The sequence below is a fragment of the Chelonia mydas genome, chromosome 5, assembly GCF_015237465.2.
Source record: "Chelonia mydas isolate rCheMyd1 chromosome 5, rCheMyd1.pri.v2, whole genome shotgun sequence".
In the NCBI taxonomy this organism is placed as follows: domain Eukaryota; kingdom Metazoa; phylum Chordata; order Testudines; family Cheloniidae; genus Chelonia; species Chelonia mydas.
In genome coordinates, this window is record NC_051245.2 from 95,885,177 (window position 1) to 95,897,652 (window position 12,476).

Consider the following 12,476-nt stretch of genomic DNA (forward strand, 5'->3'; position numbering starts at 1 on the left):
GGCAAAAACATTTTAAGTATGGGGGCTTTCTTACACTTGTGGTTCTGTTTCTCACAATATTATTAAAAATGTGAAATATAGTTTTCTAAATACAAACCCCTCTGCTGGGATCAGTTCCTAGCCGATCACAGACTTGTGTGACCTTAAGAAAGTTACTGAATCCCTCTGTTTCCGATCTTTAAAATGGGGGAAATTGTTGGCCTTGTCTATTTAGGTTGTAAACTCTACAGGACAGCGGCTATCTTTAACTGTGTGCACAGTGCCAGGCTCACTGGGGCCTCTAGGCATGACATCTAATGTTCTAGTGGTTCTGTTTACACTGTTTATCTGTATTTTCCCTCATGTATTGTTTCTAGTGAAACTGATCAAAAATTGTCAATTACTTCAAATATCTCCTCCTCTTCTGTCTAAGGCCTTTTTTTTTTTTTTTTTTAAATTTTTAAATTAAAGTTATACATCCAGACAAGGAACCCACAGAACCTTACTATGACCATAGTACGAGATGAATACCCATCCAGCACCATGGCACTCCGAGGTATTAACCAGCGAGCTGCCTTTCAACAGTACCAGCCTGTAATGATGCTTCAGAAGGGCTATACGATACATTGGAATGGACAAGCTCCCCAAACCACTTTTCTCTATCTCATTAATTTTAACAGGTATGTTTCCTTTCCTTTCGTTTTTGCCTTTGATTCAAAAGACACCATTGGAATACTATATTGCAAAAATAGTTATACATTCAAAATTACAACCATGAGTCAGACTGGAACTTGATTTATCTGAAATAGCAAATATTAAAAGCAAAATGTGTACTGGAGACCTAGACCAAAAGCTGTGTAGAGCTATACAGAAAATGCTGTAAAGAAGCATTTAAAGGAAAGCCCTATTGCTTTATTACTGCGTGAAGCTGTGCAGAGTAGAACTGCAAATGGTTTAACCTATCACTGGCCTTGCGAGTAAGATGCAGTATGTCAAACTGGAAGATTTAAAATTTGTATCCAAACAGGGTGGATTGATTTAAATCAGTAACTTAAATCATTGAAATTTTTATCCTGATTTAAATCAGCAAGTAGGAAATAGATTTTATTCATGTTTTGCATTTGTACTTTTTAGTTACTTCCCCCACCCCCCAAAAAGTTGATTTGCATTGGTTGATAATCAATAAAACATGATGATTTGCAACTAAATATACCTTTACACTAAATTTGATCCTGCTTTTTGCTAAGCAGGAGGATACTCTATATTTAAGCAGACATGCTTAACTTTCAACTGGATGACTGATTTTTGTTTTTTCCCCAACTTGAGATTCATGTCAAGCTCAGTTTGGATGGAAATTGAAATTCAGTTAAAAATGCACAAAAACATTTTAATTTTTTTATTAACTAAAACTACCTAGAATGTGCTGGCTACATAAGAAAAAAAAAAGTTTTTATCAAAACACGGTTTGCATTTAAAACTAAGGAAGTATTATCTGTAGTTAGTTTCTGGTCCCAATGCCCTTCAAGATTTTAGAACTAGTGGACCTCCTCCTCTCACATACAGCTTTTATTCATAGATTGGAAGAGAAAAACAGCTTTTCTGCATTTTTCAGCTCCCAAATGGTGTCTTAACTTTGAATGATTAGTGATTTGAACTGAAATTGTTGAATAAAATGAAATGAAAATATTCTCTCTGCCACTCTATTTGTGTCCACTACCACAAAAACAAGAAACTTGCTCAAATAAATGAATTATAACAATTTTGTTTCACTATATTTCCAGGAATGACTGGATTCGGGTTGGACTCTGTTATCCATCAAGCACAACTTTTCAAGTAACATTTGATGTCTTTCAAAGGCAGACATCTGCTTTCTATAGTGTGGAGGACTATACATCAGTAACTTCGATGATGGAGCTGCAGAAAAATCGATCAGAGAAGAAATTTTATTTTGATGACAGCACTGGGTAATTTTATATAGATTGATAATAAAGGGATACATTATTTAATAGTAAAATTGCAAGTTCGGTAGTGTTAAGAATTGGCTCTGATGGCTGCTTAAGAAGGGAAATCTTATGGAGAAACACTAAGCATGTCGCCATGGATGTTTGGAAGAGGAATCTACATAACTTGTAATTATAAATGTCGTGGCCATCAAATCAGCACTTGTAAATGTATACCACAGCTACCACAGTTATTTCCTATTCTAAGTATGGGGAAACTGTGGTATCTCAAATACCACACAGGTACCTTTTTGGCCAGTAACTGCTTTGTTAATTTAGTATGGCTCAACTGTAAATGTTTGCCCTTCACCTCTTAAACAGAGTGTAAGAAAATAGGTCTGATTCCTTCTGGACCAACAGGAATTTTCTTAAACTATGGAGTAAAATTTTCAAAAGTTACTTAAGCGTGTCACTTTTGAAAATGGGACTTAGGCTCCTAAGTCACTTAAGCACTTTGAATGTTACCACTGAAGACCATAATAAAGCTTCCTTAGAAAAAAACTATGTACACATTTTTTTAATGTTGTGGTTTTTTATTTTGTTTTTGTTCCCTATTTTTATTATAATCAGAATATTAGTATAAGATTTTTGGAGGGTTTTTATTAACTGGTTTGGGATACTCATGTAGATAAACAGATGTATGTAGTCTTTGATATCATTTTAGATTTTCTTTTTTCATCTAGAAACTACAGTGACAAGCAACTATAGAAAAGCTGGTAGAGCTGATCAGTATAAGAGTCTTCCAGTCAGGATGTTTTTGTTGGGCTTTATGCACACTCAGAGCAATAAAGATCTTTGTTTTCCAGTGACACTCGTATATTTTTGTATTTTGTACAATAAGAGCACTGTTTTTGTTTGAGTAATGTCTGATATGTTAATTGCCAAATAGCAAGTTTAGTGAACATTTATTAAGATGTATGGTGTGACAGTTACTGGTGGGAGATGGGGGGTGGTTTATGCTGGCTAGATTTTTTTTCTCTGATCAAACAAATCCTGTCATGACTTTTCTCTAACAGTTGCAGAGTTCTAATATATATCACTTAAGACTTCCCTATTGTTGTACTTATTACAGAACATTTTACAAAATACTGTGAATTTGTGGAGATTTAAAAAACAAAAACACATGACCTTTTCCCTGTCCCTGAAAAGCTTGCAGTCTGAGGTCTCCTGTGTTCACTAATCAGTACGTTTGACGAAATTTTGATTATGTAACTTTCTGTATTTTTATGAACTAGTTTTCTAATCTCTTTGTTTTGTTTTGTGTTTAGATTGCTGTTTTTATATCTTCAAGCCAAATATAATAGGGATGGTCACAGTTATTGTTCAGCTCAGGGATGTGAAAGGGTCAAGATTCAGGCCACTGTTCAATCAAAAGAAATCAGTAACTGCATGACAAAAGCATATCCAAAGTATTACCAAGCACCAACTGTTCTACGGCCAATGCCAGCCAGAACTACTGTACAGTGTAAAAATTGTGGCACAACTCAGGTAAAAAAAAATCATAAATGTGTATGTAAATTACCAATAGATATTAACTTCCACATAATTGCCTTAAATATGGTTTTCATGAAGGAGTGAGAACACTTCAGAAGCAGATATAACCTGGAATAAAGTTCTTCTATTGTGTATATTGTTTACTACATAAAGGGCAAGTCAGTTCTGTTCAAATTTATTCAAAATTTTTAAATTGTTTAAAAAAAAAAAGCTTTTACAAAAACTAAGGTTTGTAAAAATGATCCAATAACATTTTTTTTAAAATCAAAGGGAACCAGCCCCTCTGCAATGTTTTTCAACTTGAATATGCGTGTACTTCAAGGGCCTCTGTGCATTTTCAGTTAGGGGTTTTGGTGTCTCTAGTGTGAGGCTATGGAACTGTAAATAACAAAGCCATTCCTGCTGGGGAGTGTTGGAGTGCTCTCATGCTAAGATGACTTAATTAGTTCTATCTTTATGAGAGCGCGCATACGCGCGCACACACCTCTCATTTCCTTCACTTCCACAGAGAGAGCTAAATGGAACTGCCTCTTGTGTCTGTGATCTAGGTAGCGTATCTTCTTATAGTTACTTAGAGTAGTTGGGGCTACTTGCCTTGTGTTATCTCCACTGCTGTGTCATACCCGGATCCTACAGAGGACTCAAAAGGCATACATCCTCTTCAGCCATCTTTCCAGAGAGGGACCTACATGCTTGATGCCTCGTGTTGCTGGGAGAAGCTCATGGGTTCCAATACAAAATTTACCATGCCTTCACTCCTCGGATGAGGAATGACAGGCACGTACAACTGCAGTGGCACTTGGCTTGTTTGAGCCTTCAGCCAGATCATCCATCAGGAATTTCCAGGTCCTCTTCTTTGCTGAGGTCTTTTGTAAAGAGACATGAGACGCCCTGTCACCCCAGCTTTTGTGTCGAGCCTAAGAACGACCTCCCCAAGGCACATGTTTGCTGGTCCTGTGCCTCTCACCTGATGCTGTCTGGCACTGCAGCCCCCATCAAAATAGCTTTCAAGCTGCTGTCAGCACCAAAAATTCCCTCAGTGCTCTAGTCAGCACAGATCAACTTTGAGGAATCAGGCTTCCAAATCTTCTCATGTCCCCGTTTCAGGGAAGAAGGAAAAGCAGCAACATTCTGATCCACCAAATGGGGCATTGTTCTCCTTCTCCAAAACCACATCACTTTTGGAGACTCCTTACTAGTCTTAATTCTGCCGCCTTTGTAATTCTGCCGGCATGTAATTCTCCTGCTTTGAGGCTCTGGTGCTAGGTGACCTTGGCACATTGCTGTTTCACATACCTCTGACAGTCGATTTCCCCTCTTATGACTTGGGGGGGAGGAAGGGCCTCTTTCAAGGCTTTTGGCAGTGCCTCTACTGCTTGACTTAAAGCTTCAAGAACACATCTCTCTGTCCTCACCACCAGTACCAAAAAGAGCTAATTGTATGCCTCCTGTACCCCAGAGGGTCCTCAGTTTTCGTTGTTGTTTGTTGTAATGTCCCTTGGCTAATTCAAAGCTGGTCTCTCTAGCCCAGGAACTCTGCAAAACAAACAGTGAATCCGTGACTGCTTCCTCAGGTGGAGAAAGAGAGGGGCATAAACCATGGATCATCAGGCCTTGCTCCAGTTTCACACGCACCTATTTAAGGGGTCGGGTCTTTCTAATGATAAAACAGATGAGACTCTGGAGAGAATTAAGATGGCATGAGTTACAGCCTGATCTCCTAGGGCTTTCCCAATCATTGTTTACTTCAGAGGAGCTGATCTTATATTTGGTTTCAGTACCACAGAAAGGCTTCCTCTGTGAAGTAGCAGGGAAATGGGGCACAGCAAGAGGAAAAGGGGCATGGCTGAAATGTCCTTACCACCAAACACTGCCTGTGGTTTCAGCCCCTTGGGGGGCCATTAGTAGCTGTCCCTCCCATCCTTTAATTTGCACCAGGTGCAATTTGGCCCTTGTTGAGGATCTAACCCGTTATGTTGCTGCTTAACTGTCCATTATTCCAGTAACATGTTTTCAAGATTTTTCCTTTCTATTCTTTCATAGAGAAGGCTTGGTTTCTCTACTTATAATGTGCTTTTTCCCCTTTTGCAGTAACTGGATTTTCCTCATCTTTTTCTTTACTTCTGTTTGGCAGGGAAAATGTATTTTCTTTCCAGTTCAATAAAATGTTCATACTCCTATCATGTTCCATAACTCCATTCTCTGTCCCCCATGACAAAAACAGAACATGAAAAATAAGTTCATGACTTTTTTTTTTTTTTTAACCATTTCTTTTCTGCCACTTAGATCTTTTAGTCACCCTTCTCATCTCACTGCAGTGAGCCAGGTTTTGTTCTCTCTGTGAATGTGATTTTTTTACAGTTAGAAGTCTGCTTTATGGTGATATTTTGTGGAATCTACTTTATTCGTCACTTCTTCATTTTTCAGTTTCCAGTTTGTTGTCGTGCAATTTCTTCCCCAGACAGTACCATCATACCCAAAATGCTAACTATTAATGAGAGTCTAAATGCTGCAATTTTTACTCAGGAAAAACTTCTGTTGCTATCAGTGGGAATATCGCTAGCTTAAAGATTACAAGATTAGGGCTATAGGCACCTTTGGTATCTTCAGTGCTGTCTTGATCCTTTTTTCCAACATATACGTTACTTCATACTTCTATGTTACCCAAAAAAAGCAGAAGTGGCTCAGAAACTGATGTCCAGCACAAGCCTAGGGGCAAGACACCAAAAGATGCTGTAAGAACAAAGTGCCATTGCTCAGACTTGAATACATTAATGTCCTGGTTTTCATCCATACTAATACATTTTTATTACAATAGCACCCAAAATCTGTTAGGCACTTTATGGATATATAGTTCCCCTTCCCTGAAGAGCATTCAGTCTAAAAGTATCCATGCATTTTGACAGTGTTGATTTATTAATCTTGGTTTTTCCAGTTGGCAGTCTAGAGTGTCTATCAGAATAATTGTTGATTATCAGTATGCTATCTAGTGTTTAAAATAAGACTTGCTGTTCAGAGTTTCTGGGAAAGGGGGGAAGTGTAAACATGTTAAAATTTTATTTTTTACATCTAGATGGCATTTACCAGTGATCCTCACAAAACCTACCTCCTTGTGCAGATTCAGTCAATGAGCAAAGCAGAATTACAAAGTAGCCTTCCATCTTTTATCTCTGTAAGTATTTTTATGGCCTCTTTTAACTGCTTTTTCCTTAGCAGTTTGAATTATGGCAGTTGCACATTGGTGCAGTTCTGTATCACTGAGCACCACTTTTGAGCTGAACATCCTTCTGCTGAAGCCAATGAGAACTGGTGGGTACTCAGTACTATGTTAAATCCAAATCCGTGAAATAACTCTCTTATACTAACAGACTATTACCTAATAGTACCAGTCCTCCAACATTTTGTTCTGTTAAAGCCCTTCAAAACTGTGATTAGAAGAGAGGAGTCATTATTTTTTGTTTACACTCCAACTCAGTGGTGATAAATGTGATGATGTAATGTTGTTTAACACTTGGTCTGTTGCCATTTTTCCACTTGGGAACCAAGAGAGAATTGTATGTGATGCTGGAGGTGAGGGTTTGCAGGCATTCTCAGTACCCCAAGGGTGAAATTTTAATTTATATTTGTCCTATAGAGTAATGCATACATTGTGTTTGTGAAATAGTAAAACTCTGAATTATTTAGGCAGAGAAGTGCAGGCTACAACAGCATGTTTGTAACATCATAAATGCAAGCTTGTAAGGGATTTTATGTGGCTTATTTTTAATAACAATATTCAGTAAGATGCTTTGTTAAATATAGTACAGATTAATCAACTGTGGAGGCTACATGCTCTGCTTTTGTGCACAGAGTGAGTGGTTGGGTCTCTGAATGGCACTGTCTCCGGACAAGTGAGCTACCTCCATTCCTTGTCAAGAATGGTGGTGGCTGAGATAGGATTCGTGTCCTTGAGAGTGATTACAGTGAAGTGAGGAAAAGCTAGGTGATTCTCAAGGCTCCCTGAGGAATAAAGAAGTCCCATCAGCCGGGTCTTTTTGGGAAGAGGAAGAATGGAGAATCTCTGATAAATTATTGGTTGTCAAAAAGGACACTAATGTGTCTATAAATCAAATTATGATAAATGTGGCCAACTGACAGGTGCAGAAGAATATTATTGTACTTGCAAATCGCCGGCAAAAGCAGGCAGTGATTTATGATGTCTTTTCTCACTTCAGGTCAATGGAAGTAAGTCTCCCTTCAAAGATATGGGTGTATTTACCCTAGTAGTTGATGCCTGTGTTGGCACTGTGACAGAAAAAAAGCTTTTTCTTCAAGCAAACATTAAAAGCATAGACGAATATTTAAAAACTGGAATTCCGCAAAGGTATATGCTATTGTAAACCTATCCTTTTATTTACAATACGTATCATGAAATATAGACTTGAACTGGAGTACAAAATACACTGGAGTGCTTTATCGTGATAGTCAAACCCTTGCTAGAGAACAGTATTTGTGGGCTGACAATTCTAGCTCACTTTTAACATTGCTATGAGAACATTTTTAAATTGAGGGAGTAAGTAGAAGCACACACACATTTGAAAGGGACAGTTTAGCTACATTTGAGAAAATGGACCAGGTAAACTTTAAACATTTGGATTAAATCCCAAAAATATGCTTTCATTTTCAAAGGATTCATTTTAACGAAACATTACATAATCACGTTTTTTAGCTTACTGTGGTAGGAAGAATAAGCCTTGGTCTGTGGAGGACATTGTGCCATGAGAATTTTGACAAAAGTGCTTTAATGGTAATAAGTTGAAGATTTATTAATTTCTGTTCATACATTGACAGTAATAAAAATGTCACTAAAACAGTTTTAATAAGGTGCCTATTACTAAAGCTGGTTGAAAAATGAAAAGCTAAATTCACAAAATAGAAATTGCAGCTTTCATTTAAAAGGTTTCAAAAGTGCTCCATTTTACATTTTTGCAGAATTTTTTACTCTTTCTTGAAAGCATTATCAATTTTCTTTTACCAAGTTTTCCTTAGACAAACTTTTTTAACCAGCGATAACATTTCAATAAAAGTTTTTTTTAATTAAAAGTCACAATTTTTCATAAAGTTTCATTTTCTAAAACAGGACACTTCAACCAAAAAAAATTTTTTTTCCCCAACCATTTTTGGTCAGCTCTCTATATAAGCGTTGCCCCAAATACAGTGATCTAATAAGCAAGCTAATTTGTAAAGTGTGTAAATATCCGTGATGATAAATATTTAGTTTCTTCATCTTACTACTTTCTTTCTGGTGCAGGTCAATAGTTTTGCTAAGCACAAGAGGTGATATAAGAAACCTTAATATTTCGGAAGCCTTAATGTCCCTGGGAACAGCCAAACCAGCTCATCTTCAAAACAAGGGTTTGTTTAATTTTCTCACACAGTTTGTATTTTAAAATTCCCTTTTGACGAGTCCAAATTCTTGAGGTGTTGCATGAGTTGTTTCCAGTTAAGATGATGTCAAACTATTTTATAATAAAGAAGTTAGTGGAAAACTACTAATTAAGGTTTTAAAACTTTCAAAAGTGGTGGTGTGATGGCTTTTAAAACCATAGTGTTTGGCTGCGTGTGAGGATGGCTGCATTTACTATTATATGAGGTGGAGGGAAGGGAATTATTTTCTCCTGTGTCACCTTGTTGTAATGTCCATTTGCATGTAAATTGTATGTAAAAGGTGTCTCTTTCCTGGCTAACTTCTGATTCTTTTACTCTGAATTGTTTCATTGCAGGGAGCATAGCCTTTCTTGGCTTCAGAGGAAATTTTAAACCTTCCTGGGCTAAGCTGTTTACCAGTCCTGCTGGGCAGGGCCTAGGTCAGATAGAAAAGTTTATACCTTTACAAATGGAAGAGTATGGCTGCACCAGAGTGAGCTCTAGCAAACGGAAAGACTTGGAACTTTTAAAGCAAGCTTCAAGAGCACACTAGAGACTAAGTACTAAGTGCTGGAAGAAAATGTGAACTAACTTATTTAATTTATGGCATTTTAAACTATACTTTTATCCCAAGTAAACCATTTTACTGTTTTGATAAAGACATATGCCTATGCTGACCGTTTGAATGCCAGTCTGTGCACCTTCTAGTTGTACAAAATGTTAAAGAATTTATTACTATTTGTATAGACAGGTTTTTCAGAGATTTGTTTTCTGATGTTTGTATTTACTGTAAACAGTTTCTTTTTATTTTATACTTTTGTAGCCTGAGAATTTGAGGATGCTCATAAGGATCAGCCTGGAGAAGTGTTGGTAGCAATTATTGGATGGCTTAGGGTTTTAAAAAAAATAAATTAATTAAAATATCTGTCTCTTAAGCAGTTTGAATTGGTTATTTTAATCCGTCATTGCATTTCCTTTTTCCTGTTTGTTTTACGCATTCCTGAGATCACATTTAACAATCAGGCGAGTTATGGGTAGGCTCAGCAGAAATCAGCTTTGTTGTAAATTCAACAGTTAGCCTCTATTTTTAATTTTTAACCTTTTCTCCTGTTTTCTATGCATTTTAAATTTCCATTTTCTCAGGGGGCTCCCTTGCAGCTGCAGGGCTTGGGATACTGGATCCTTGTGGGTACAAGGTGCAGGGGAGGCTCCAGTCCTGTTTGGGCAGAGCAGAGACCCCTGGCCAGCCCCACGAGGAGGAGGGTGAGCCATCTGCTGCAGGGGATGACACCCTGCTGTTGAATGCTCCTGCCTGGAGACAGTCTCCACGCTCCCAGCTGATGAATGAGTGAGCAGGGCCATGACGCAGGGGCTGGAGGGGGCTCCCTGTGGGGCCAGTGATACCGGATTCCTGAAGGTGTATGGGAGGTTGTGCTTGCCAGCTGGATATTTTTTTCTTTTATTTCTGTGTGTCAGGTGAAATCGATGTTTACTGACTCTTTGAATCAAATCCTGCCAAGCCTAGTTATGGTCCATACCCACTTTTCCAGATATTAAACGGCAAGTCCCATTCCCCTACCCACATGGGTACAAAGAGCCCTAACTGTAGCAGAATTTCTGTAGTTCAACTGCACACGGGGAGAAGAGGACCGGATTCCAGGACCCTGTGCAGGGGCCTGTACCTTATGCGTGTCATGAAGCGATGTTCTGCAGAGGCTACTTGTGCTTCGGAGTGCGGGGGATATATGGGGTGCTCTAGGGTTGGAGTGAAGACAAGGCCAACGGATGCAGTTATGTAGATCCTCTAACTCAGGGGTGGGCAAACTTTTTGGCCCGACGGCCACATCGGGGTGTGAAACTCTATGGAGGGCCGGGTAGGGAAGGCTGTGCCTCTGCAAACAGCCTGGCCCCCGCCCCCTATCCACCCCCTCCCACTTGCCACACATCCAACCCGCCCCCCCGGTCCTTGTCCCCTGACTGCCCCCTCCCAGGACCCTTGCCCCTAATCACCCCTGGGACCCCACCCCCTATCTAACCCCTCTGCCCCCCCAGAGCCTCTGCCCCATCCAACCGCCCCCTGCTCCCTGTCCCCTGACTACCCCCAGGAACCCCCTGACCCTTATCCAACCCCCCTGTCCCAGCCCCCTCACCATGCTGCTGAGAGCAGCATGTCTGGCAGCCCTGTTGCCCGGCCGTAACCAGCCCCGCTGCCCAGAGCGCGGGGGAGGGGCTGGGAGCTAGCCTCCCCTGCCGGCAGCTCAGGGGCTGGGGAGGACAGTCCCATGGGCTAGATGTGGCCCGTGGGCCATAGTTTGCCCACCTCTGCTCTAGCCTCTCTCTCTTCAGCTGATGTGCAATGCCCATGGGGGCTACTGCAAAAGCAGCTACAGCCTAGGATAAGAAGACTGCTTTTCTCACCCCCTTGAAAATCTCCAGCCCCTAGTCTGGTTATTCAAGCTGAAGCTTAAACACAAAATAACTCTTTAAAATTCAGTTTTCAAACAGTAGAACAACTTGTGCAGAGCAAATGCTTTTTGACCTGTGCCATGCAAGTTAAACTTTTAATTTGTATTACTGTACTTTGAAATTGGTGTGAAAGATCCACTGCTCTAACCTTTGGTTTGCGCTGCTCTAATTGTATATTTGATTTATATTTAGTGCTATTTTCATTCATGCTATAATCAGCTGCTTCTTGACCTTTAGGTTTGAATCGTTCTTAATATAAACAAATGGATACCTCCTCTGGGTTATACACTAGGTTTGTTTGCGTCCTTTTCATTTTCAGTCTAGTCAATCCTTTTGCAAATTGTGGGAAAGCCACATTGAAGGATTGCAACTCATGCAGGTACTGATTTTAGGAGGTTGTGCCCTTTGTCTTTGAACATAAATATCAGTATCTCAGAGAGCCCAAAGACCAGTTTCATAAAGGTGGGGGAGGAGTAGAACTACATTGTACCCACAATTCTAAATATACCATTGATTCCAGTTGTAATATATGAGAGTCTCTTTTTAAATATACTTCATATTTTGCATTTAAAATGAGTATCTTTGTGGAGATATCAATCTGTACATTTTTTTTCTTCCTGAAACAAATGCAAAGGCTGTCTTGTGTCTTTAAGGGAAAAATGCAGAGAAGCTGAATTATGGTTGGTTGTTACATTACAAAGTATACTACCTCAAACTGCTATCAATAAATCATTCTAGATCTAATAAACTTCTCTGTGCTAATGTGTGTTCCTTTTAATCCAGGGAGCCATGTTACTAACATTTGACAAGGAGTATAAATACATTTTATATCTGACAACTTCCAGGCGATAAATGATGGGCTATCTTCATACTCTTTCTATGTTAAATACACTTCTTTAGTTACTTTGGTCTAAGGTTTTCAAAAACTTTAAAGACATTAATTTCTCAAGCCCCAATATACTTGTGAGGGTAGGTATGGTCTGTATGCTTCCAGATTTATGGAGTGGGGAGAGGAGAGAACGAGAGCAGAAAATGAGGAACCAGATACTAAGTGACTGTGCCAGGGCACAAGTCACTTGGAAACAAAGGTTTCCTGACTCAATCCTGTTCTGTAAATCACAGGGCCTTTCA

At 39.2% G+C, this 12,476-nt stretch overlaps 1 protein-coding gene across 13 annotated transcripts in view; it reads left to right on the forward strand.

Moving 5' to 3' along the window:
* CEMIP2 (cell migration inducing hyaluronidase 2) overlaps nucleotides 1-9,814 on the forward strand; it is an 81,043-nt gene extending 71,229 nt beyond the window's left edge. For all 13 annotated transcript variants that reach the window (XM_043547026.1, XM_043547024.1, XM_043547022.1 and 10 more), the window contains 7 exons: nucleotides 451-659; nucleotides 1,761-1,943; nucleotides 3,248-3,467; nucleotides 6,547-6,645; nucleotides 7,688-7,836; nucleotides 8,764-8,867; nucleotides 9,236-9,814. In XM_043547026.1, the coding sequence (XP_043402961.1) occupies nucleotides 451-659; nucleotides 1,761-1,943; nucleotides 3,248-3,467; nucleotides 6,547-6,645; nucleotides 7,688-7,836; nucleotides 8,764-8,867; nucleotides 9,236-9,432 (1,161 nt within the window). In that variant the 3' untranslated portion in view covers nucleotides 9,433-9,814. The remainder of the gene's footprint in view (nucleotides 1-450; nucleotides 660-1,760; nucleotides 1,944-3,247; nucleotides 3,468-6,546; nucleotides 6,646-7,687; nucleotides 7,837-8,763; nucleotides 8,868-9,235) is intronic.
* The last annotated feature ends 2,662 nt before the right edge of the window (nucleotides 9,815-12,476 follow it).